General features: G+C 37.8%; 4 protein-coding genes across 7 annotated transcripts; 2 read left to right on the forward strand and 2 right to left on the reverse strand.

Annotated features, from left to right (window-relative positions):
• The first annotated feature begins 880 nt into the window (after positions 1-880).
• LOC132195499 (trypsin Tyr p 3.0101-like) lies at positions 881-2,017 on the forward strand. Its single transcript, XM_059617519.1, has 6 exons — positions 881-946; positions 1,032-1,182; positions 1,240-1,421; positions 1,474-1,569; positions 1,631-1,776; positions 1,850-2,017. Exons 2-6 carry the CDS (start codon positions 1,121-1,123, stop codon positions 2,015-2,017), a joined length of 654 nt encoding a protein of 217 aa, XP_059473502.1. The 5' UTR covers positions 881-946; positions 1,032-1,120.
• A 38-nt stretch (positions 2,018-2,055) lies between these two features.
• LOC132195237 (uncharacterized) lies at positions 2,056-4,698 on the reverse strand. 3 transcript variants are annotated; one of them, XM_059617094.1, is made up of 4 exons: positions 4,555-4,698; positions 3,647-3,836; positions 3,249-3,594; positions 2,056-2,962 (listed from the first exon to the last, which is right to left on the reverse strand). In XM_059617094.1, the coding sequence occupies exons 1-4, from the start codon at positions 4,654-4,656 to the stop codon at positions 2,308-2,310; spliced, it is 1,293 nt and encodes a 430-aa protein (XP_059473077.1). In that variant the 5' UTR covers positions 4,657-4,698; the 3' UTR covers positions 2,056-2,307. The 3 variants fall into 3 exon arrangements, with proteins under 3 accessions (XP_059473077.1, XP_059473078.1, XP_059473079.1); XM_059617095.1 differs by lacking the exon at positions 4,555-4,698 and adding an exon at positions 3,955-4,137; XM_059617096.1 differs by lacking the exon at positions 4,555-4,698 and adding an exon at positions 3,906-4,137.
• LOC132195236 (RB1-inducible coiled-coil protein 1) lies at positions 4,340-10,981 on the forward strand. 2 transcript variants are annotated; one of them, XM_059617093.1, is made up of 20 exons: positions 4,340-4,453; positions 4,812-4,979; positions 5,035-5,246; positions 5,309-5,470; positions 5,524-5,650; positions 5,703-5,883; positions 5,944-6,114; positions 6,172-6,356; positions 6,408-6,594; positions 6,649-6,828; positions 6,887-7,018; positions 7,075-7,365; positions 7,805-8,044; positions 8,096-8,203; positions 8,261-8,530; positions 8,613-9,040; positions 9,293-9,392; positions 9,450-9,499; positions 9,559-9,766; positions 9,828-10,981. In XM_059617093.1, the coding sequence occupies exons 2-20, from the start codon at positions 4,912-4,914 to the stop codon at positions 10,035-10,037; spliced, it is 3,510 nt and encodes a 1,169-aa protein (XP_059473076.1). In that variant the 5' UTR covers positions 4,340-4,453; positions 4,812-4,911; the 3' UTR covers positions 10,038-10,981. The 2 variants fall into 2 exon arrangements, with proteins under 2 accessions (XP_059473076.1, XP_059473075.1); XM_059617092.1 differs by lacking the exon at positions 4,340-4,453 and adding an exon at positions 4,497-4,627.
• Positions 10,982-11,059: 78 nt separating this feature from the next.
• On the reverse strand, positions 11,060-22,117 carry LOC132195220 (chorion-specific transcription factor GCMa-like). Its single transcript, XM_059617065.1, has 7 exons — positions 21,581-22,117; positions 17,705-17,819; positions 17,056-17,311; positions 16,274-16,392; positions 15,667-15,789; positions 13,574-13,670; positions 11,060-12,462 (listed from the first exon to the last, which is right to left on the reverse strand). Exons 1-7 carry the CDS (start codon positions 21,589-21,591, stop codon positions 11,717-11,719), a joined length of 1,467 nt encoding a protein of 488 aa, XP_059473048.1. The 5' UTR covers positions 21,592-22,117; the 3' UTR covers positions 11,060-11,716.
• Between the last annotated feature and the right edge of the window lie 1,535 nt (positions 22,118-23,652).

Below are 23,652 nucleotides of genomic sequence, written 5' to 3' on the forward strand. Positions count from 1 at the left end.
ATAATAATGAAAACTATAAGTTACTTCGATAATAGTCTTCTTTGATTTAAACAAAAAATCTGCAAAAAATGATATATGATTTATTGTATTTTTCGTTTCTGAAACATAATTATTTATTTAATATAATTAATTTTTGAATCGAATGGTAACTCTCGATGTGGATTTCATGAAATAGATTTCATTTCAATTGAATATATTTTTTTTATTATTTGTTTTAATCCAAATCAGAACTCACTCATTGACAAAAGCGGGATAAACGATGCAATAGCAAAATCATTACTTTTGAGAAATTGCTGAAGTGCAATGAGTTATTAAAAATAAATATTCATTTACTACGCTTAATGCGCTGGGTTATTGGAAAGGGCATTGACATATTATTCTTTGTTTTGACGTTGCTGTACAATTGCACGCACTTCCCGAGACGTTCGATACAAAATTTTAGAAGCATGAATGTGTGGTCTATTTGTGCGTCTTATCGGCCTTTTGTGTAGGATGATTGAATTAACTACTAGAACGCATTCTCCGTGTAAAGCCCGCCGCGCGTCGTTGACGATCCGCTCCAATCATGAAAGAAAAATTGCTGTTTTTAATTTTTGTGGTAATTCTCAACTTTGGTCTTTTTGCAAACTCCTCGGTCTTGGTGAGTTTAAATGGCAATTCTAAAATTAAAAATAATAACACGAAATTATTAAAAGATTTCCTATTTATACAGGAAATCGGATTTCTACCTTTCAATATTAATATATTATTATATTTAAGCACCACATTGTACGTAATAAGTGAATGTCTGAACGCGTATCCTTAATTCCTTAATAATTATTAACAAGTCTTACACTGCGAACGTATACATATTACTTTACTTTTTAGAGAGCTGAAGCTGAAAGTGCAGTTGCCGACGATGAGCTCAGCATCAGCACTACTTCCGAGTTTCCCCCTGACGAAACAAGTAATAATGCACAATAAATTATAAATCCTTCTCGTCATATTTAATCTGCACCCAGCATGCAATCAGAATTTAATTCCTTTTTTAGCAGATAATGCTGTTCAGATATCAAGAAAAAGTTTCGCAAAACAGGGTCAATTTCCTGAGGCAGCAGCCGTGTTTCTTGACGGCCAGTTTATGTGCTCTGCCTCAATTATTGCCGAGGATGCAGTAATTACTGCGGCAATCTGTTTGGGAGCGTAATTAATTTAAAAATTTAACCAAATAAATAATTCCCTATGACAATGAAAATAAAGGATACCTGAATTAAAACCCGAGGAAGTGAGCGTTGTGGCTGGAAACATTGACAGGATGCAGGGTGCATCCGTGAAAGCGAAGACCATTAAGATTCACCCATTGTTCAGATATTACCCACTGCAAACCGTCTTGGAGCACGATATTGCTATAATTTTACTGTCGGAGCCTTTTAAAGTAGATGGTAATTCAAAAAATATTATTAAGAAATTCCAAATTTAAATTTTATATTATAGGACAAAATATTTCAAAAATCAAGCTGATTGAAAAGAGTAAAGCAAAAACTGACTTGACCAACAAGGAAGGAGTGGTAGCTGGATGGGGCGCAGTAGGTAAAGGTTGATCTCGTTATTCTAGATATAGTCATATTTACATTTTATGTTGATTTTTCAGCGATGCAAAACAAACTGCTTCAATACGTGAATGTGACCATTTCTAATCAAACCGCGTGCAAAAATTATTATAAACAGCTTTTGCCTGTGCCGTACAATTTGGATCACTACCAAATGTGTTCTGAAGCAACTGAAGATTTATGCATTGTAGGTCTTGAGCCTTCCATTTGAAAACTCTTAATTCCTTTTACAGCCTCGTTAATTATAAGTAATGTTGCAGGGGGAAAGTGGAGCTGGTTTGAGAGTCATCTTAGACGCAGATGACGCGCCGACACTGGTCGGAGTGGCGGAGCCATCGGCCGACTGTCCTCATCCCAAGAGGCCAGAAATTTACACAAGAATTTCCGAATATCTGGACTGGATAAATCAGTCTCTGGCAAATCCTTAGTTGTGGCAGATTTTAATAGTAAAACAAAATGCAGAGGATTTAATTTCAAAAATTAATATTTTTATAATCGACAAACAAATAAATAATATTGTAATTCGACATAACTCTAGGAACAATGTTTTAGTTCACCTCATCATTAATAATGCCAGAGTAAGCTTGGTGATTACAAGAAACAAATGCAGTTCTCCAAAAGATCAACAAAATATGTCAAGTTGCCATATTGATAGTAGATATATTGTATATTTATAATATTATGAACAAAGGGGGAACAAAGATAAATTTTGACAGATTTACTGCATGGTTGGGAAGTGGAAAATCAAAACTTGTCTTTGTCCTCCAGCCAGCATGATTGTGTTTTTTGGCAGGTTGTCCTGCAGGTTAATGGCATCGATATCCGTGAATCTGAGATGCTTCTCCAGCACTTTCGGCAAATTCATGTGCTTGATTCTCATCGGCAAGTGAATTCCAACGATTCGCTGGATCGCAATCCTCGCAGTCTCCTTCAAAGACAACGGCTGCTTTCGTACTTGTTCGACGTCTTCCAAAATATCGAACATATTCAAGGCTCTCAAGTCTGTCAGTAAACTCTCGGTTTCCTCTGACCAGAAGTTGAAACCCAAAACTCTGAACATTTTTAGAAAAGTGTTTACGTTGTGTCTTGTGAAAGTGGCAGGCGCGTTCTCGTGGGCTTTGATCATTTGCTGAAAAACTTTTTCGGGGCCACCTTTGTCATCGTGGGTGAAGTGCTTGTGCAGATTGAGGAAGGCGTCGTGTTTGACCAGACACTTGAACGTGTCCATGTCCCTTCGTTTAATTGCTGAGACCATGTAGTTGTATGGCTTTGTAACGCGGGCTCCGTGCTCCACTAGCATTTTGAAAATACTTCTGCGGCCCGTCTGCAGCGCCAGCTCAACAAATGAGCATCCGTATTGGCTCTCGGGATGTCTGAAAAATTTTTAATTACTCTTTAAATTGAAAATAAAGTACACGTTTAATTTTACACACAATTTTTAACATTTTTCAATATTTTAATTTGAACTTAAAATCATTAAAATAAATATTGTAAATAATTGTTACAAATTAGCATACAAATTAATTAAAATGTTTAAAAAAAATTCATTATTCATTGATATAATTTAATTTTAAAAATTTAGAAGACCCTTTAAAGATAATCCAAAAATTTAGAGCAATCATGATTATGGAAAACCAAAAAGTGAGAAATTTGACCTACTTATTTGGATCGGCGCCAAGTTCGAGGAGAAGAGCCACCATTTCTGTGTTGTCCCTGTTCAGAGCGTGGAAAAGAGGGTATCTGAACAATGAGTCTTCGATGTCGTCCTTCTGCAAAGGGTTAACCAGGGCCCCTCGAGAGACCAACAGTTTGACTATGTTGAGTCGTCCCTTGTGGATCGCTGTGATCAATGACGTTTTCGGAAAGCTGAACTGGTGAGGGTGGTGAGATGAATTCCTCTCAGAACAACAGTACTCGTCGTTGACGTCGATTCCAGCGTCGAGTAACGATTCGATGCAGTTGAAATGTCCTGCTTTCACAGCTGCTGGCAGGAGTTGGCAACTCCCTAAAAAATTAAGATATTATTTTTTGACCAACCAATAATTTTCAGGGCAAACCTAAACTGGCTTTGTTTTCATTAGGACTCTCTAAATAATTCTTCGCCAGAGCATCTGCCTCTTCTATTGTCCCTCGGCATTCTGGTGTGTGCGCCACAAAGACAGAGCTAGAAGAAGACGATCCTGAAGATTCTGCAGACGATTCCTCGCCGGACTCCAAGCACGGCCTTTTTGCTGGAGTGGCCATTGTCTAAAATATTTAAATGATAATGATATATAATTTAATTTTAAGACTAAAAATTAAAAAATAATTATTTACACAACTTAATAATGTTGAAGGCAATTTTCTTTTGTGTTTTGTAATTTACCGGAAGGTTAAAATTCACGCCGTGGAAGATCTCCGAACTTGTGGCAGTTTTTCCTATTTAAAAAAAAGTTATGTAGAAATTTAAATCCTCAGATATTTTGAGGACATAAAGTTTAAGTTTGTGTTCAACGAATAAATAGATCGATTGTCGAGCCGAACTTTGTCTTCACACACAAAACATAGCAATTTTAGAGAAGCGACAGCACGAGCGAGAGAATGCAACGCCTAGTTTTAATGGAGGGGATGAGAAATACGTCTCTTTCCCCTCTCTTATTACAAACACCACGAGTTTCGCCTTTCGCGCGATTCCCCTCCACCCCCCACCCTTACAGTAAACAAACAGCTACATCAAGTGAACGTCGCTGTAACAAGTTTTGCGTTTGCGTAAAAAAAATACGCAAACAGCTGTTTTAGCCCTGCTAGTAACAAGAGAGAGAGGAGATAATGCAGAAATTATTATGGGCCTGAAATCAACGCTCGATTTTCCAAATTTCCCCTCGGTGAGTTCAAAAGTAAACCCTCTTTAGATTCAATGATAAGCCAAAGAAAATGTTTCCCTCGTCAGAGTGAATTTAAAGTTTTTGCAAAATCGATTTCGCACCTGCAGAAACACTTGCAAAACCTTGGCACTCCTTTTACTGTGCGTTGTGTTCTGTGATGAAATATCGTGCAAGGTGAAAACAAATATTGCTGAGCGTGCCATTAGAGTATGTGCGATATTAACTGCACATGCAGCTGCGTATTAAACTTTTGAAACGAAGAAAATAATGCGCGATAAGGCAAAAAAACTCTTTGGTCGAACAAGCAACAGAAAAGAAGGTTTTGCGTCGTAGTCTCACAGTCGTGTATTTTTTGCAGAGCTGCCCATCATCAGATCGCAAGTGGATGATGGCTGACTCGACCGGAGTCGACCCCAGCAACTATATCTGGTGAAAAGTCGCACAAATAAGCCGCCAAAATGTTGTACGTGTTTCACGTCGACACGGGCACTATGATGACCTTCGACATGAATCTAGCCCTGGAGAGGTATGATTTAAAAAATGAATTAAAAAGAAAATTCTCATGATTGGTAACATTTTAGTGTCGGGCAGTTGAAGGAGGTCATCGCCCGAATGTGCAAAATTCCAGCTGACAAACAAGTCCTTCTTGTCAGTGGCGGCGAGAGCCTGGAGGGCAACGTCAGGGTGTGTCAATATTCAGCAGCAGGCACTGACACGAATCCAATTTTCCTGTTCAGCAAAACAACCATCGAGAGCCAAACACCACCTTCCCCCAGTGTTAACTACGGCTCAGGTCCGATCTTTTTCCAATTAATTTCAAAACTTCACTGATTTAAAATTTTTCTCCAAATTCAGATGTTGATATGAATGACGAAGTGAAGTTTTCCTTGGCGATGCCAGCCACTTACGACACAGTGGTCAAGCGTACAAAGTTGGCTCAAAGGTTTTTTGACCTTGCTGTCGACCAGACCAAAATCTGTGAGCAACTGGTGCACGATCAGCATCTCCAGCAGCAAGGTGGTTTTTGCAACAAGCGGTATAATTTATTTACTCATGCTCTTTGCTAACAGGCTGGGCGGCAGTCGTTGCAAATCTCGAAGACATCACCTCTGCGTTCCGCACCAAAGCAGACATATTCGAGCAAAGCTTTAACCAGTACCTAGTGAACCGAGAGAGTTTCTTCAACCTTATTAAAAAGTGAATATTTATTTTACGAATTTTATCAATAGTCTGATCACGTTTTGTGCAGCTTCAAAAGTGACCTTGACATCCTGAGCAAAATCCCAGTCATACCTGCTCTTTTGCTGGGCGATGAAAATGAGGAGAATTCGGACAGTGAGGGGACCTCGCTTTTGCAGTGGATTGCCTCTAAAGATAATCAGTATAACTTAGAGCGAGTTGCTGAGCAGTGCTCCTGTAGACTAGATCAAGTAATTTTAATTTAGAAGTTTTTTAATGAACAAGAATTTTATTTCTTTTTTATCCTGCAGTTTGACGTTGCTGCCTTGGACACTTTGAAAGCTGATATTGAAGCAGCTGTACAGGCGGCCACGAACACCGACATGAAGGAAATAAGGGGCCTCGAGGAACGACTTTCTGGCCTGGAAAGTTTAATGTTTTCAAACAAAAAGTTTGTCCAGGAACAAGAAGAGCTTTCGATTGTAAATTGAATCTTCATTTTTTATGAATCGTGATTCTTATTGAAATTTTCCTCCTAGGCTTTTTTCCAAAATCAGCAGAGAGTGAGCAAACTGGGGGATGAAACAATCTTGCCTGATTTGTGCAACTCACACGGCCGCCAGCTCTGCGTGATGCTAAAAAACCATCAGCATCTGAGAGACATCAGGAGAAGGTGCTCTCGGGCAAAGGAAGAACTCTCCGTTAACCTCTATCAACGGCTTAAGTAAGCTTAGTCCTGAATTTACAGAATCAGTTCATTAAAATTATTTTACAGGTGGGTTGTTTACATTCAAAACAATATGAACGAAGTTTCACACAAGCTGCTCATCTACCACGAAGGGCTCAAGGCCCTGAGAATGAGGCTCGATATCATCAACCAAATTCACCTTGCTCCTGAAATATACATGTCTGCGGTAGGAGAAGTTGTGAGGAGGAAATCCTTTTCCAAGGCCTTTCTGAAGGTGATTTGACTACCAACAAAAATGATCAATTTTTCAATTCATTTATTTCTCTAGTGGGCTCAAGATTTGTCTGCAAACCTGAAGGAAATCCACAAGGAAGAAACAGCGAGACGAGCTGCTTTCCAGGCACAATTCGAAAATCACTTTCTCCGTTCTTTGTTTCCTGGCTTGGATGATGAACCTCCACCTTTTGCTACGGAGCCTCCAAAAATATTTGACAGTGCATTACCAGAAGTAAGAAAATTAAACCGGTTTTTTTTATTATTATTCTCATAAAATTATTTAATTTTAGCTCACTTGGGAGGATATAGGCCTATTAAAACAACAACTGCCTGAGCTGGCCTCGGCAGTTCCAGATTACTCAGATTCTTCTTTCCACCTTCTGTTCTCAGCAAATCTGCTCAGGAGCAACATAACTGAGCAGGTATAATTTATATTAGAAAATAATTTCCACAATTTTATTTTTTTAATTTTTATTAGAACGCCCTAACCCCATCACAAGACGCAGCAGATTCCTCCATTGGGGCACTCCTCCAACCTACCAGCTCTGCAGGTCACGATCTCAGCCCTCAACCAAGTATTGACGTCCCATCCCTTCCTAAAGAAGACAGAGGCTTCGAGTCTGAAACGGACACGGAGGAGTTTGAAAAGGTTGGCCAAAGCCCTGTCGACCCAAATCAGCCATCGGAGAACCCACCTTGTCTCATACAAACGTCAGACAAGTCATCATCTCAGCAGAGCTCAACGCCAAGTATTCAGCAGGATAAAGAGGTTGGTGAAAATTTACACTCTGCAAATTTTCTCGAGTTGCACTCCCCTAACTCCACTCTACACAAATTCATCTCAACCGACTTTTACATTGACGAATCACTACCGTCGAGTTGTGCCAGAAGTTTAGACACCTCCCAGACTGCCTCTGTGGAGAGCAGCATCCTTGAATCAGTGGGCATAAGTCAGCTCAGAGCTGAAATTAAGGAGAAAGAAACTTTGATTAAATTGTTACAGGTATTTTGGTCAGCAAGCCGACAGAACGTTTAATTTATTTTTGTTAGTGGCTATTTTGCAATCGGCAACCTGCGCTGCCTGGCTTATTTTACTTTTGAATGCCTATTGATTCAAAGATTACAAAGTTGCTTCAAAATTGAAATTCTAATTGCTACACTTTCGATAAAGATGCAAACAGTTTTGAATTTTTTATCCCTTTATCCAGGAGAACCTTGGAAGTGTTAGCTCGGAAGAGGTTAACATGAGAAGCACCCTGAAGATCATGGCCAACACAGCCCTGTCAGAGGCTAGAGAGCTTAAGGGGCAGTTGAACAGTCTCAAAGATTTCCTTAGCGTCCATTCCAAAGACATGAGTGACAGTTTCGAGGAGTTTAAGAAAGAGTCTCTAGAAAAGCTAACCACTCAGCAACAGCAACACGAAGAGACCATTAACACATTGAAAAAGGTACTTCCAAACTGTGAAATTTTATTCTCTGAGGCAGCTTTTAATTTTTAGCACCTGCATGAGAGGGATCAAAATCTGACAATAGCAAAGGAAGAACTTGCAAGAGCCGAAACCAAAGAGGGAGTTTTGCGTGCAGATTTACAAGCCAAGCACACACAGGTTTGTTTCGAAAATGACTTTTTCATTTCTTTATTTATTTTGTTTGGTTTCCATCAGGCCCTTGAATCGCTAGGCTCTAAACTGAGGTGTGAAGCCGAGCTGGAGTTGCAGCGATATGTGACGGAATTGCAGGGTGAAGCTCAAACCAGGCTAGAGCAAACCTTGACAAACGCAGAGGAGGAGAAGAAAGCAGCTGTCAAGGAAGTAACTGACCGTCTAAATAGGGAGCACCGCATGGAGTTGGAAGGGTTGAGATCAAGGTTTAGAATGGTCCATGCGTCTCAGATGGAAAGGAGTCCTTCGGACACAAGTCTGGAAAAAATAGAGGTATTTACGAGCTATTTTTAAATAAAATTTCTTAATTTAATTTACTATTTTAAACCTTCATACAATTGTTTTTTATTTTCAGAGAGGGGATCTTATCGATGTTGCACAACACGAAGCCGCACTTGCTAAACTGCGCCAAGAAATGGCCGACGAGCAAGAGGCCGCTGTGGCAGAAGGTGCTGTCAGGGAGAGGAAGCGTCTCGAGGCAGAACTGGACAGGGAGAGGGCCAGGCAGATGAGGCAAGAGGCGGCCAAGCAAGTGGCCTTTAACGAAGCTTTGCGCCGAGTTGCCTCCGACAAAGACAGACAACTCGACGCGCTGCGAAAAGAGAGTGAGCAGTTGAAAAACTCTGTTCAGAAGATGAAGGAGGACCAGGAGAAAATGGAAAGGGATCTGGCCGAGCACAAGGATACCATTCGGAGGCTGCAGCTGCAGCAGCATCGCAGGACCAGCAGAGCTCATAGGCATGTTAGCTCAGACAGTATGTCTGCCTCTGTGGCTGTTGTAACGTGAGTGCCTGACACCTGCTTATCGCATGACCCCCCTCACATAGCTTAACACTGAATTATAGTTATTTAATGAATGATTTTTAATTTTTGGTGAATTAATTTAATATCATTATTTATGAGCATCTTAATTAATCCTTGCACCAGCAATGTAATATGTGGATATATCTTCACCCCTTTAAATATTCATCATTAAAATTTACTTTATTTTCTTTTCAATTGAATTAATCTCCATTTTTTTGTACGAATGTTCAGAGAGGCTGGATTACACTCTCGTGGAGACATTGGTCAAACCACAAGTCCAGAATCTTCGAGGAGAAGACTTCAAGACGATACCAGGATAAGAGATCGATTGGTAATCAATCACGAATAATCATTTCAACACCTTTATTAATGCAAATTTGTTGAACAGAGCCGAAGTACAAATGCCATGATCCAAGAAGGACTTCTCAGATTTGGATCGTAAGCATTTTTCTTTTTCTCGGCGCACCCTTACTAAAAGTAAATAATTATATTTTAAGCTGCAACACTGGAGACATTGTGCTGGTTTTGTGGGACGAAGAGCTGAATAATTATGTCATTCTGCAAGACAGCTCTACTTTGTATTTCTTGCACTCGGACTGCATCGAAGTGCTTAGTCTTAGTACTTCGGCACTGACTGATGAAACCCCTCGAAAGATGTACTGTATTGCCCAAGTTGTGAAGAAGGAATACTGCTTTGCTCGAAAAGTAACTATTGGAAATCATCTATTTTTATTTAACGAACGTTTATATTGTCATAATTTTTCAGGCCGAGAATAGATTTGGTGTTCCCAAGGACACTAAATTTTACCGAGTGACTGTGCAACCGCTGCAAAGAAGTGAGTTTTCTGGTGTGCATCAGAGGGGCAGCAGTCCCCGACATGGAGGTGCACCCAGCAGTATGAGCTCGAGTCAACAGTTTAGTCGTGCTGAACTGGAAAGTTCCCGCTTCGGTCCAGGCAATTCAAGCACACTGTGATTTATTGATGCAAAGGAAAGGTATCATGGAATGAATGGAAAGAAATTTACTGGAAGTTGTATAGCTTCTGGTTTCCCATAATTTGTAATGAAAATTTTGAAATATACAATCAACTCAAAGCTTTCACCTTCTCTAAATTTACTATCTGATCTCTTAAAACACAAATGCTTAACACTTTGTTAGAAACTTTTTTATTCTATCTAATAAAAAAAAAAAAAATTGTTTCTGCAACTTAGATTGGTTTCAACTGATTTATTTGGGAAATGAAATACAAACATTATAAACTTCAAAATTTATTAATATTTTTTTTCTAGCAATGCGTTTAAAAAAATCACACTTATAAATTAAGAAAAACAGTCAGAGAGGTGGCTTAAAATTTTTATTTTCATAAAAATTAAGAGAAATTTTCAAAAAATTTCTTTTTTTAGTAATTCTTCTTCTAATTTGGATAAAAAGTGCTATTTCTCCCATTTTTTTTCATGCCATTCTGAATATCAGGTGATAAAGTTCCAGTTTTACATTGGACTATTGCTGTAAATGTAAACATGAAGAAGTTACATTTTTTAATTTCCGAGTGATATTATTTTATTTTACGGTGTAAAGTTTGGCAGTTGTAAATTATTCTATTTTAAACCTTTTATTTTGGTAGAGACTGTAAATAATTATTGATTCAGAAACTTTCTTCATGCTTTTTGTGGTAAGAGTAAGACTAAGTCTATATTGACATAAATGTCTAAAAATTTAAACCGCACTTATTGAAAGAGAGAAAAATTGATTCGATGCGGCCAAAGTTTGGTTCTTTTTGAAAAATGAACAATTATGATGCTGAAAGTGCTTTAAATTTTCCAACACTGTATATTACACTTTTGCTAGATAGATTCATTGTTAGTGAGATTGATTTTGTTTCTGTCAGTGAAAATAAAATAATTTGTTTTTTTAACATGTATCAGATTTTAATTCCATCATTGTCCTTATTTCTGGAGCTTAAATGTAGATTAAATGAAAAGCATTCCATTTGTTCTTACTATTAGTCATGTCTCATACGGATTTATTGCATTTTTACAAAAATCAAAATAATCGTACCATGGCATGATATTCACATTTTTTTTTACACACAAAACATTTTAATGGAGCGCCAACACATACATCGACCGACAATAATAGTGTTTAACTTGTAGTCTGAGATTCTACTCTGCGCAATGTGCATATATTTTCATAACAATATTGTGCGGAATGTAAATTTCAACTCGCAATTCATACATTTTTAACATGCATAAAAGAACTGTATTTCAAAGTTAATCTCTGAGCTTTCAATGACGAGATATACACTACCTAACCTAAAATCTGGATGGACACATTCTCTCGAGATTCGTAAACTAAATCATAACATATTTGAAAAAAGCCAAATATTATATAATCTCATTTAAACAAAAAAAAAATACGCAAAACAGCAACCACGATAGTTATAAAAAGAGCATTTTCATTGCAATATAAGTATTTTGCTTTTATTGGAACATTGAATGTACACATTTAAAGAGATTCACAGGGTTCCCATCAGATACTTGTACACATTTCCCATCAATAAAACTTCCTCTGACAACGCGCTTATACATATTAATAACTTGAGATTTTGGAACTCTTTGAGTTCAGGAATGGTAAAAGTTTGGAATAAACTGCGATCAGTGGTGCAGATGTCTGTTGATGGATTCGTGGAAGCTGAAGTGGTCACCCACAAGAGATTCGTAGTTGATGCAGCCCACCATGGCCACCGCCGCGTCGGCAGACGCGGGCAGGTGGTGCCTGAGGGGCTCCTGGTGGATCACATACTGGGGCATCATGCGCGCCTCCTCGCACGGCACCGTCGCCAGCGAGTCGTCCTCCTCGGACATCATCATCGGCTCCTCGGGCCGCTGCTCGTAGAAACCACCACCTCTGTAGTGTCTCTCGTAAGGATTGCTCCAACCCTGCTGGAACTCAGACTTGACCTCCCCGAGTTCAGTGAAGGTGGGGGGAGTGTTTGCAGGGCCCGACTGCTGCTCGTACATCTCGTTGGGCGCCGGCAAAAGACTGCCGCAATCAGGCCGGATCGGCGTTTCCGTCTGGAAGATTTGCCCGAACGCGTCGTTTTCCACGACCGGGGGGTACTCGTAGGGGTGCTGCAGGACGTTGCTGTTGCCGTCGTAGGCGCAGGGGTAGTCCATGGGCGCGGCAGGGTAGAAGCCGGTGTTGGGCACGTCCATCGGTGGCGGGTGGTGACTAGGGGGTTGCTGGGGTTGTTCGGGCGACCAGAAGTCGCCGGCCGAATGGTTCTGCTGGTGTTGCTGGAGGTGGTGGTGGTAGGAGAGATGGGGTTGCGGCGCGTGGACCGGCGTGCAGATGCACTCAAAGGGTGGACACGAGCAGGTCGAATTGCTGAAGGCAGACCCTGGAATCGGAGCGAAACGGATTTAATATTTTATTATATCATTGGGGACAGGTTGAAAAATCTCTGCGGAGGACTTGACAGAGGAGAAATATTTTTTTTCAAACCAGCAAGTCAAATGAAGCGCGGCGCTGCTATCTTATGAATATTTAAGCAATCTCGCTCTAATTTGGCGCAGCGAGGGGAAATTAATCCAAAAGTCCATTTCACGCTGCGAATGCAAGCGAAGCGACTGACCATTTGGCTAATTGATGGTTTCAGGTGCCAAAACATGCACGATAATGATCTGTGTGTGCGTACGCAATTAATTAATTATGCATTCCGTGGCTAGAGCGATGAAGCAGCCAGTTTTAAATTACAGCAGATCGGCGTCGCAGAAGGAGAGAAGGGATAATATTGGACCCATTAGAATATTTAATTAAGGATGCGCGACACGGTAAATATAAAAATGTAATAAATTTTCAAGCGGCTCTCCAAGGTGCCCATCTTTTGAAAGAGATTCCGGTTTAATTTTTATGTTTATTTATGCTCCTGTTTACTGCGTATGTTCAACGGAGAGGCAGAAATTATTTTAAACGGTAGTTAAATTATCTGATGTACTCCTTATACTGTGCGGCTGTACTAATTGTGAAGAGTTCGCTTGAATAAAAAAGATTTATTTGAATGTTTGTGGAGACTCGCGCAGCCTTCAAATGTCCACTCTAGAGTCTTCTTTGAGAAAAAAGACACGGTCCCGAACATGTTTTTCTGCGTCAGTATAATTTTGACTGTATATATAATACGTAAGCGCCTACTGCATGAAATGAGGACCGTTTCAATTAAAAAAATGCGCACATCTTAATGCTCCATAAAAAAAAAGTTATTTGTTGCAAAAGTTATTTCAATTTTTTTTTTAAATGTTAGTAACTTATTGGTTCGTCGGTGATTTATTTTCAATGGCTTAACAGAACTCAAAAATATTATAGACCAGGAGTGACAGGACTAATTGACATTCATAAATCATTTATATTATAAACTTTTATTCTAAATTCATAATATAACGATTAAAAACCAACTTTCATAAAATACCAGGGGCTCTCTAAAAAATCGTCGCTAATATAAAACGTTCGTTTACCTTTATCGGAGTCGGGAATCAGCGGAGGAGGCTGTTCAGGACACATGTAGGAGGGCGTCAAATCCAAATCGCGGCTTACATTTTCTCTCTTCACCAGCTGAAACAAGAGACGAAAATCGCATTGAGCATTTTAATATGAGGCTTTCGTGTGTCGGCAAAGTAGGGGAGAATTTGTTTTACAACGTTTTATTCTTCTTTAATCTGACATGGGATGATTCAAGGGAAAGGAAAAATTTTTCAAAGAAAACAGCTGCCTTTATTTTTTTTTCTTCAATAAAAATATATAATTTTTCCGTTATTTAATAAAGTTACATAAAAGCTAGATTCGTTATTAAATATTTAATTCTCTGTGACACAATCCAATTTAAAATAATATGAGATCGCCTGAATGGCCCCAATATAGCCAGAGCACAAATCTCGTTCTAGAGATTGGCCCTTCAATTTAAATAAATCCAGTTAAGTTGTTCCGATTATATAATTTATCAGCCCCAATCAAAGTGGCGATTGCTTGTCAATGCGAAATGATGGAGCGCCGTCCTAATTATTACTTTTGCGCTAACTCTTGCACATGCTCTGCCCAGCCCGGGCAATTCAGGAGCTCAGGGAATCGAATTAAAAATGAATGATGCGCTTCGCATCGTTTAATTGCTGTGCGCGGACGATTGTGGATGGCTTATAATTATAAAGTTTTTTCTTTATCAAACGTACTTTCCATATCGGAGAAGAGAGAGAGGTAGAAAAAGCAAACACATGTTATAATTTAAATAAATTTTAGCGGCTAAGGAGGTTGAAAAGTAAATAACTCGACCGCGGGTAAGGAGATGATATCTCTATCTGCGCAACCGAAGCAACAAAAACATCACCTATAAAGTAAATTTATTATTAAATCTCCTCACGGCGGAATGCTGTAAATTATGACGCTGATATTTTAATTGCCGGATTAAAGATGCTCGGCGCGAGTGAATGAGGAGAACTCCTTTGCAGCAACTCCTTTTCGTTATGCATTTAAAAATAAAAAAACTTTTTCCAAGCGCACTTCTCTCTTCAACTCCATAAACCTTTCCACGCTGCATAAATAACGAAATTATGTACGCGCCGGCAGCCGCGGAGTCGTCGCTTCTTTTCTGCCTTCTTCGGTTTGATAATACTCGCAAGTATTATACAGAAGTTTATTTATGTTTAAGCCCGTGAGTAGGACTAATAACATTATTAGCCTTCATGAAAGGGAAAGTTGAGCAGTGCGTTCAGTGCCACCAGTCTTACAGAAGTTATAAAAAATGACACTGCGAAGATGGAAATAAAAGCTTTTTTAGAATTAATTAAATTGAATTGATAGAAAATTTATTTGGTGCATTATTTTTAAAAGTTATATTTAAAAACTAATCGCTTCTTCCATCGATACCATGCAATATGTTACGAAAATTTCCTATTTTAAATAAAATGGTATAATATGTGAATTGTTGTTTATTTCTGCTCATATCAGAGTAATATTAATATTACTAGTAATAACTTTTGTATAAAAATTAATAAAAAAAAATAGCACGTCTGTTGAGAATAATGTATCATTAATTATCGTTATTTGTAGATTAAAGCAGAAAATATGTTTGGACAAAATGAAAAAAAAAAACGAAAATTTAGTTTAAATAATTTCCATAATTTAAAAAGACATTTTTTTTTTATCAAAAGCGAAGCCAACTTTCGCTTCAAAATTACCTAAACAGGAAAGTCCAAGAAATAATTAAAAAATGTTGATGACCTACTTCAAGTATTTCTAAATACGGTATTTCGTTATCAAAGTAATTAGACAGTGCGATAAGAGAAAATTAATAATTTTGATATTCGGAATGACATCTCTAGAGCCGCAATTACCATTAAGAAACTAATAATAGAGTTCTCTGGTTTTAATCCGTAATCAACCGGTTAATTTATAACTGCCCGGCCACCAAAGCCGCCCGAGCTGAAAAAAACGCACCACCTAAATATTTACCCTTTGATTTTGTAGCGCTGACAGATCATGGGCAATAAATTCACAGCGGGGAAAGGGTTGCAGTTAATTGGGGGGATGTTGATTTTTTTCTCTCTCTCCAACTCACCTTTGAGTCTCTGCCGGCGAGCAGCATCGCAATGCCACGCACCCGTTTGCCGTTAACCTGGCTACGTCGCGCCTCCGAGGTTGACTTCGCTTCAGGTCGCGGGTGGTCGTGTCGTCCCTTCGCCTGCGGGCACAAGAGACTCGCTCAAATTAATTGCCCAACTCGGCTGATTTGGTCTAACAGCCAGATAAATTTGGAGGAAAACGACCGACGCGCATGCATTTGAAGTTGACATACACGTTTTGAAAAAATTCGAGGGTAGAAAGAGAGCCGCGGTTTTTCTGCTGAAAACCTATTATGCTGCAGAGTATGAATGAATGAGGGAGAAAAGCTGTAAAATCTAGATATGCGGGTTGACGGGGTTAAATAGTGTTCATAATCCCATAATTGATAAGATTTATTAATTAACAGGCAGGTGTATTGTCATCGAGATAAATTTACCCAAAAATAGCACCTTTGGTATTTTTATAGGTTTTGAACCAATAAAATAAAAATGATTTTTCAGGCCTTATTTTAATTGGATCTTGGATAAAAAAATGATTCCAATTAGTAAATTGGCCAATACTTAATTAAGTATATTGGACAAATTAAGAAAATTAGTGCTCACCTGGAAGTATATGGCGTACTCGGTGTGTCTCCAGAAGTGAGTGACCGGATATCCGCAGTGGCCGTGGCAGGGCTGAATGACTAACCGGCCGTTGCAGTTGCGGTTCGGGCAGGGCTTACCTGTAGGAAACAAAGGCGATGATAACGTTGGCACCCAACGAAATTTCAGTTCTCAAAAAAGCACACGTGTAAGTGCGAGACACAAACGCACGTGCACCAATTAAAAGAGCGGCGGCAATCATATAATATGTTTCCTCTCCAATGCTTAATATGCTTCTATGGCGAGTTTTTCTTATCAACTTTCACACGGCTACTCTTTTAACAATTTTCTTACTTCTAATTATTTCAGACGCATTTAACTACTGCCTCGGCCGAAAGATAACAAAAACAAATGCACGTTTTGAAAGAAAAATACATAGAACCCTATATGATAAAACTGACAACTGATATAAAAGCGGGTTTTTTTCTGTCAAATATATGGAAAAACTTTCAGAATAAAAAAATGATTTGTTCGTAAAAAATGAAATATATTAGCTCCGTCTACAGCAGCTATAATAAATGAAGATGCTGAATAAAAAAATAATTCAAGAAAAAAAGTTTTGAAACACAGAAAATAATTTGTTTAGCCCGGTTATCTCTTTAAAAAGTACAAATAGCTTTTTTATAAAAAAAAAGTACCCCGCCGTCGTCCATAAAATGCAAGGTGTTGATGATAAGTTGTGAGGAAAATTCCAGAATAAATTCCAAAAGTTTTAAGGCCTTTCGTATTTTCTTGTTACATACCTTGCTGCTTTTTCCGAGCCTTGTCGCAAATCGCCGGTCGAAGGTGCACCGTGTCGCCGTTGGCCAGCACGCACTGCTCACCCCTCGAGCAGACGAGCACCCCTAGGCATGACTTCTTCAAGATGTTGACGTTGTGGTTGTTGGTGTTGCGCATCGCCCAGCCAGACGCGTGTCTCTTTGCCTCCTCGCTGTCTGGCGAGTAAACAAATTGACAATGGTCGTTGGCCCACTCGCAAAATTCGTCAAACCGACTAACCTGTTGGTAATCGGAACAAAAATCTCCAATCAAAAAAAGTTTCAAACTTTTAAAATAATTAATTTCAATAAATTTAGTGTTGTTACTGACACAATTGTAAAAGTTCCATCAAAAATGAACAATTTTTAATTTTATTCAAGTTTGTCTGGAACATTTAAAAATGATCCGGGAAAACCTCGAATATATAGAAACTTATAGTGTTTAATTGGACAGGAATTAATCAGATAAATTTGGTTCTCCAAAGGTTTGAAGCAATTTGTGTCAAAGTTAGTTTGGCGGCGAAATTCACGGGAATTCGTGGCGCTTATAACACTTAATTAATGGATCGCCGCATGAATTCTTGTTTGCCGCGCGTGCACGGATTCACAATTAAAAAGCAGTCGAGATACCTACCCTGGGCACGCTGGTGTCGTTAATATCCCAGTCAAACTGTCTGGCCGGTGTCAATGGACCTGTTTGCCGACCACATGGTGGAGCTGCACTCATGGCCGGGGAGCCCGCGTCGCGCCTGCAATTAAACCGCGCGCGTCTTGTTAGCAAAATTACACAACTTATACAATTTGCGGCTTATTTATTAATTACTTTTTCGGCAAGAAAATAAAAAAAGCATATGTGAATGCAAAAGTTTGCGGACTCGTTTAACATCAGATCTCGTAAAAATTTTATTGCTCGTAAAAAGAGGTGAATGAAAATTTTTAATTTGAAACGCCGAATATGCGTATTAATTTTATTGCGCACGCCGCTGAGTCTGAAATGATATTTTCGTCCATTTGATTTTGACAGTTATGGATTTTTTAAAGTTTCCGTTTCGCTATGCGAAAAATTTGAGATTTTATGATTTTCATATTATATAAAAACTGCTCTCAAGATTTATTTGCCTAAAAACGTAAAATAGGATTACATCCTCAGGCGAATCACGCCATAAATTTTTGACACCTGTAAATTGAGATTCCGATCTCTTCTTCGACGAGTCTATCAGCTGTGCAATTTTCTAATAATTCTTAAAAATACATATAATCATCCGTACCTTTAATTTTTACACCGGAGCTTTTTTTTATTTTTGTGTGTCAACGCAGGCGGCTCGCCAAAGAAGCGATATAATTTTTCAGAGTTTCTAACGCATTCCCCATGCAAATGAGCGGTGGGAAATACCTCGGAGAAGTAATTAATCGGAGACACGGAGATTTATGAATTAATTAAGCCATAAATTTGTGGAGAATCTCCTACAGTGGAGCACGTAGAAAGTCCACGTGTATAAAACGTAGTATTTAAAGTGGGCAAGCACCGTTCTGCCGCGGTGGCTGCTGATGTTTATCATAATTTTAGCTTTATACCCGAGAAAGGCACCGCCGAATCTGTCGTAATATATTTTAATCTCGTCGTTTAGCGGCAGACTAGGAACTAGGAGCAGAGATTCTTTCCACTGATTGTGAGCTCCATTGAAGGCAACATTAATACTCCTTCACTCCACGCGTTCACGTCTCTCAGCTTCATTACTTTTAATATTGCAATATAACTCAAATAACTTTATTATATTGATATTTAATTCAACTAATAAAAATTTAAAACAAGATTTTATAAAGCATCAAGCAAGAAATTTTAAAAATTAGACATATATAATTATTATAAATTGGTTGAAGCTAAAATCAATATTTTTTTATTACCAATCAATTAAAAAAGATTTTTGTTATATAGTCAGAATTTGCTTTCTTTAATCATATTTCTTTGTAACGTTTTGATTATTGTTTTTATATTTAAAATTAATTTTATTTCTTTTAGTTCGAATTGCTTTACAGACCAAATCGTGACATATTTTAAATACGTGATCAATGAACCAGGAAAGTGTGTCATAAATAAACTGCGTCAAAACTTTTCAGGGATATATTTTTTGAAACACATTTTCATCAAAGTGCCATCCATAAATTAACATGAGCGGCGCCAAACCCTTGAGAAATTGGACGTGTTAGCTGATAAATGTGTCTCATTTATTTTGTTGAATTTACGGTCAGGGCGAGATTCGCGTTGATTCGAAAGAGAGCAAACAGATCGCTGTGTTTACTGCGTACAAATTCGAAATAATTAGCCGGCCAGTTGTAAATAATAATTCAGCGCGGAGAGTGTTGGGCTTTTTATTAAAGAAGATCTTCTCTGCGGATCGGTAGCAATTCAATCACTGGGCAGCAGCGCTCGTCTTTTATTGCCGCATAAAAGAGCGCCCCGCGTCGTAAATTACGCTTTGGAATCAGGTTGGAGCTAAGAAATATGAGCCGTTCGAGGTGCAATAATTTAGCCGATGTAAATATCCCGGACACTGATTGCTTGGAAAACATCGCGCTTTTCCTTTTGGTCCCGTTTCGAATCGTATTTATGCTGATTTTTAAACGACCATCGCTAAAACCGCGTAGATCAAAATTTGCTCGCCAAGCAAAATTAGCGCTAGGCAACAGTCACTTTTTTTATGCGACCTGATAATTTTATAGATAAAACTTTTTGTAAATGAATTTTAATTCTCCTTATGGTCGTTCAGTACAAAATTTTAATTGCTTTTATTATTTTTATTAGTTTTAAATTATTTTTATAATATATGAAATTATAAAATCCCCTATTAAAAATTTTGTGATTTGGCTTCCATACTCGGCAAAAAGTACGTTTAGTAAAATAAATATGAATATAAAGAATAATGAATGATTCATTTAAAGTGGTCTACATTTATATACATACTGGATATTTTCCATGAAATCTTAACAAATATGGTCAGAACCAACTAAATAGCTTGTAATTTATAAAAAATTTCTGATCGATCAAAAGACGAGATTTGCAAATGATCAATTCAAAGAAGAAGGATTTATTTGATTCTTACTCAAATCATGATGATTTCATCTTGAATAAAAGTAGCTATAAAAACAAAAAATCATTGACTTTTTATGTGATTTTCAAAAAAAATATAAGCTGTATTATTGGTGCAACAATAAAAAAAGCGCTCTAGGCGGAACGAATAAATCATTTTTCAAAAAATTCTCCTCTTTATTTTATTTGCTATTATGGGATAAAAACTGACGGATTTTATAATCTTCAACCAAATGAGTGTATTTTTATAGGTTATTCTCTCCATCTCTTTTTCACACTTATGGATTAAAATTAATTGAGGTTGATAGGCCAATAAATCCAAATCCGCACACGTCGGCACACTAACAGATTTATCTCTCATTCCACCTGTGTGTTGTGCTGTTTAAAGAAAAGATGTCCTTGTTGCTTTCTCACGCTACCTGCTGCTGTGATCAACGGCCGCGTAAAGAAGTCAGCCGGTTCGAAAGAAAAAGATATTAATAGCACGACTGTGGAAAATCCCTTCGGTTTGAAAAAAAAAATTGTCATTCTTTATGATATTAATTTGTACACAAAAAAAGATTGAAACCCTCCCAGAAGTGCTTTTCATTTGGTCTTGCTTGTCAAAAGGATTATTCAAATTGGATCTGACTTTTTATTTATTGCGGCTTAAAAAAGTAGATCGTCTAAGAAAAATGAATGCAAAGTGAGAATGGCTCTGATTGATTCATTTATTCAAGATAAGATCTTAATTGAACAATTAAATTGTAGATTAAAGTAAAGTGTAACATTTCTGCAATTAATAATTCATATAGCTTTTTATAGGAAGAAATAGACTATATAATAATTTAAATTTTTTTTTCAATAATCCTATAAACAATACATGTTTTGGTATTAAATTCGATAAAAATCTGTCATTTTTTTATATTTAGAATCATTAAAAAAAAATAGCAATGACAACGATTGTTAACACAACTCAATTAAGCCTCAGGTCACTTATTTCGTGCACTTTTGAAGTCAAGATCATATTTTCACCGCAATTTCCTTCCTCATCAAAATTACTGTATGCGTTTCAAAATTATTATTTATCCCATCAATTTGATACATTAACCGGACTAACTTTGCTTACGAGCGTGCGTTCTCAATAAAATTTAAAATAAACCAAGAAAGTCTTTATGAAGAATAAAGCAAGGTAAAAAATTTTGATAAAAAAGGTGATGAAAGTGTAGACCGGAAGTTGTTATCACCGCGGTGCGTTATGAAAGCGACCAAAAAATACATTTCTCTTTCAACAACAAAACGGCTCAGAAAAAAAACACAAGAAAAATAAATATTGGTGGAAGAACAATAAGTTTTGAGAATAAAATATCACACAAAATGAAATTTTTTCACTGAAATTCAAATTAGAATTTTTTCTAAGCGGATGAAAATGGTAATACTTACAGGATGACCATGTCTTGAGTTAGTCCCTGCAGGGTGTTCCTGGTGTCGTGGGTTCAGCGCCGGGTCGAGGGATGCTGCGGAGAGCTGCGCCGCACCCTGTTGCTGCTCGGTGGACGCTGAGCGTTTGACTACCGCAAGATCGGCCGCCGCCGCCGGGGCTGCTGCCTCCGCTCCACGCCCCCGAGAGGCGCGCGACCAATGCCGCTTCAAAGCTCCGCCTCTGTTTGTTTTTCTCTATTAGCGGCTTACGCTGTTTACACCTTCGCTTACCTTTTGGCTTCTTTCAATTAGGAAAGCGCGGCGAACACGCATGCACCGCGCGCGCAATTCAGCCTCTCGCTTTGCGCACGTACGGCCCACAATTGAACCGATAATAACACGTTTAGGTGCGCACTTTTTTCATGGTGTGTAATCAAAAATGTATTATTATTATAGGGTTGGTAGAAATTGAATAAATTAAATTGTAAATTAAATTATTTAACGTCGAAACTGGAACCTGATCTAGAAAAAAATTAATATGCTAATTCTTTTTGTGTTTGATGAATTAATTTAAGGCATAAAAAAATGGAGAAAATTCAAAGTAATTTTTTTAAATTTTACATTGACCTCTTTATAATCTTACCCAACAGTTTTCTGTAAAGCTGCTGTTAAGTTTGGTTAAAATAACCAAATTTCCCTTAAAGTTGATTAAATAAATAATTTTATTTTTTATTCAGGTTGAAATCATGTGAAATTTTCAACAGTTTTTATTGATTCTGTTTATAATTTACATAAAAGTGGATGTTTTGTTTAAACGCATCCACGTTCGCTGTTGTGTAATTATATAATTAATGATAATTAATATGATTATTTCATAAAGTAAATCTTGTATAGTGGCAAAACGTTTTTAATTTTAATTTTTGTGTGTTGATTGATCTCTTTCTCTTTTAATGGTCAAAATAATGATGATATTTGTTCAGAACACGCTCTGTTCCGGTTTTAAGTACGCATTTTGATCCATAAAAGTTGCTGGAGAGGGGCGAGGGTATGCAATCTTTTCCACCAACGTGTCCAACGTGTTGCATAACTTAAGATTTTTAAGCAGAATCGGCTAAAGCTTAGAATTAGTATTCATTTTACAGGGGAAATAAAAAGTAGAGTAAATTCACATGCCAAACATATTAATTGAATAAGTGAGTTATAATTATTGGCTGCCGGCTAAGTGGCATAAAACCAGCTTAATAAGATTTTGAGCAGATACTCATTGGGCTCTGCAAAATATTGGAATGGAAAACTTTAGTGTACTAAAAGGACCGGTTTCTCAGTAAGAGCAGCCGTATGTTATTTTTTTTTTTTACCAGAGAGTAAGTATAGAACTAATGTTGTGTGAAAAAGCTATCAAACGTGCGCGCATGCTTCTCTATATAGACGTCCAAATAGATACTGGACGCGCTATAAACACATGGATTAAAATTATAGTAGAGATATTTTTTTTTAAAAGAAAAAATAATCAAAACTTCTTAATTAATTGTGGAATATAAGTGTTAAAAGAAGATCTTCTCTTGCAAACCACAAAGGCACACTTTATTTAACACATCACTTGTCTAAATTTATCGCTACGCGCAGTCTGCGCGCAATTGAGTAAGCATGGGGAGTGATGGTGGCACATTGTGCGGCTCTCAATCAATTAATTAATTTATGCCACATTAAACTACGTATAGAAGGAAAAGTCTTTTTCAGAGCAATTCTCATGCCGCCAAGAGAGAAAGCTGCACAGGGGGTTCGCCCTGTCGGATTTCAGGCGCGCAGGGTGAGTTTTGTGTGTGCGCGCCAAAAGAGCTCGACGATGACACACGGCGCACAACTCATGCGGGCCTGGTCTCGTGAATTAAGTACCCCGAAAGAAAAACTTTTTATATACTTTTTTAGATTCGGGCTCGGTGATAAGGATAGAAAAGCTTTTTCGGCGCGATGCATTGCGAAGGAAAAATGACTTTTTATTCACACAAAAAGAAGGGAATCTTGATTAATTTCATTTAACTAATAGCTTGTCAAATATTATTGTGGCTTACAAATATTTTACTTTAAATTTC

This window comes from Neocloeon triangulifer, unplaced genomic scaffold (genome assembly GCF_031216515.1).
Source record: "Neocloeon triangulifer isolate White Clay Creek 2 clone unplaced genomic scaffold, ASM3121651v1 ptg000009l, whole genome shotgun sequence".
In the NCBI taxonomy this organism is placed as follows: Eukaryota; Metazoa; Arthropoda; class Insecta; order Ephemeroptera; family Baetidae; genus Neocloeon; species Neocloeon triangulifer.

Excerpts from the sequence above, each read along its gene's own strand:
- LOC132195220 (XM_059617065.1), bottom strand. Across the intron at positions 17,312-17,704 it reads ACGACACCAGCGTGCCCAGG|GTTAGTCGGTTTGACGAATT; the intron begins GTAGGTATCTCG and ends GATTACCAACAG. Across the intron at positions 13,671-15,666 it reads TCGCCGGCAGAGACTCAAAG|CTGGTGAAGAGAGAAAATGT; the intron begins GTGAGTTGGAGA and ends CTCTTGTTTCAG.
- LOC132195499 (XM_059617519.1), top strand. The coding sequence starts at position 1,121 with ATGTGCTCTGCCTCAATTATTGCCGAGGATGCAGTAATTACTGCGGCA. Across the intron at positions 1,183-1,239 it reads GCGGCAATCTGTTTGGGAGC|GATACCTGAATTAAAACCCG; the intron begins GTAATTAATTTA and ends ATGAAAATAAAG. Across the intron at positions 1,777-1,849 it reads CAACTGAAGATTTATGCATT|GGGGAAAGTGGAGCTGGTTT; the intron begins GTAGGTCTTGAG and ends GTAATGTTGCAG.
- LOC132195236 (XM_059617093.1), top strand. The coding sequence starts at position 4,912 with ATGTTGTACGTGTTTCACGTCGACACGGGCACTATGATGACCTTCGAC. Across the intron at positions 7,366-7,804 it reads GTATTCAGCAGGATAAAGAG|GAGAACCTTGGAAGTGTTAG; the intron begins GTTGGTGAAAAT and ends CCCTTTATCCAG. Across the intron at positions 9,041-9,292 it reads GCCTCTGTGGCTGTTGTAAC|AGAGGCTGGATTACACTCTC; the intron begins GTGAGTGCCTGA and ends ACGAATGTTCAG.
- LOC132195237 (XM_059617094.1), bottom strand. The coding sequence starts at position 4,656 with ATGGCACGCTCAGCAATATTTGTTTTCACCTTGCACGATATTTCATCA. Across the intron at positions 3,595-3,646 it reads TGAAAACAAAGCCAGTTTAG|GGAGTTGCCAACTCCTGCCA; the intron begins GTTTGCCCTGAA and ends TTAATTTTTTAG. Across the intron at positions 2,963-3,248 it reads CTTGGCGCCGATCCAAATAA|ACATCCCGAGAGCCAATACG; the intron begins GTAGGTCAAATT and ends AAAATTTTTCAG.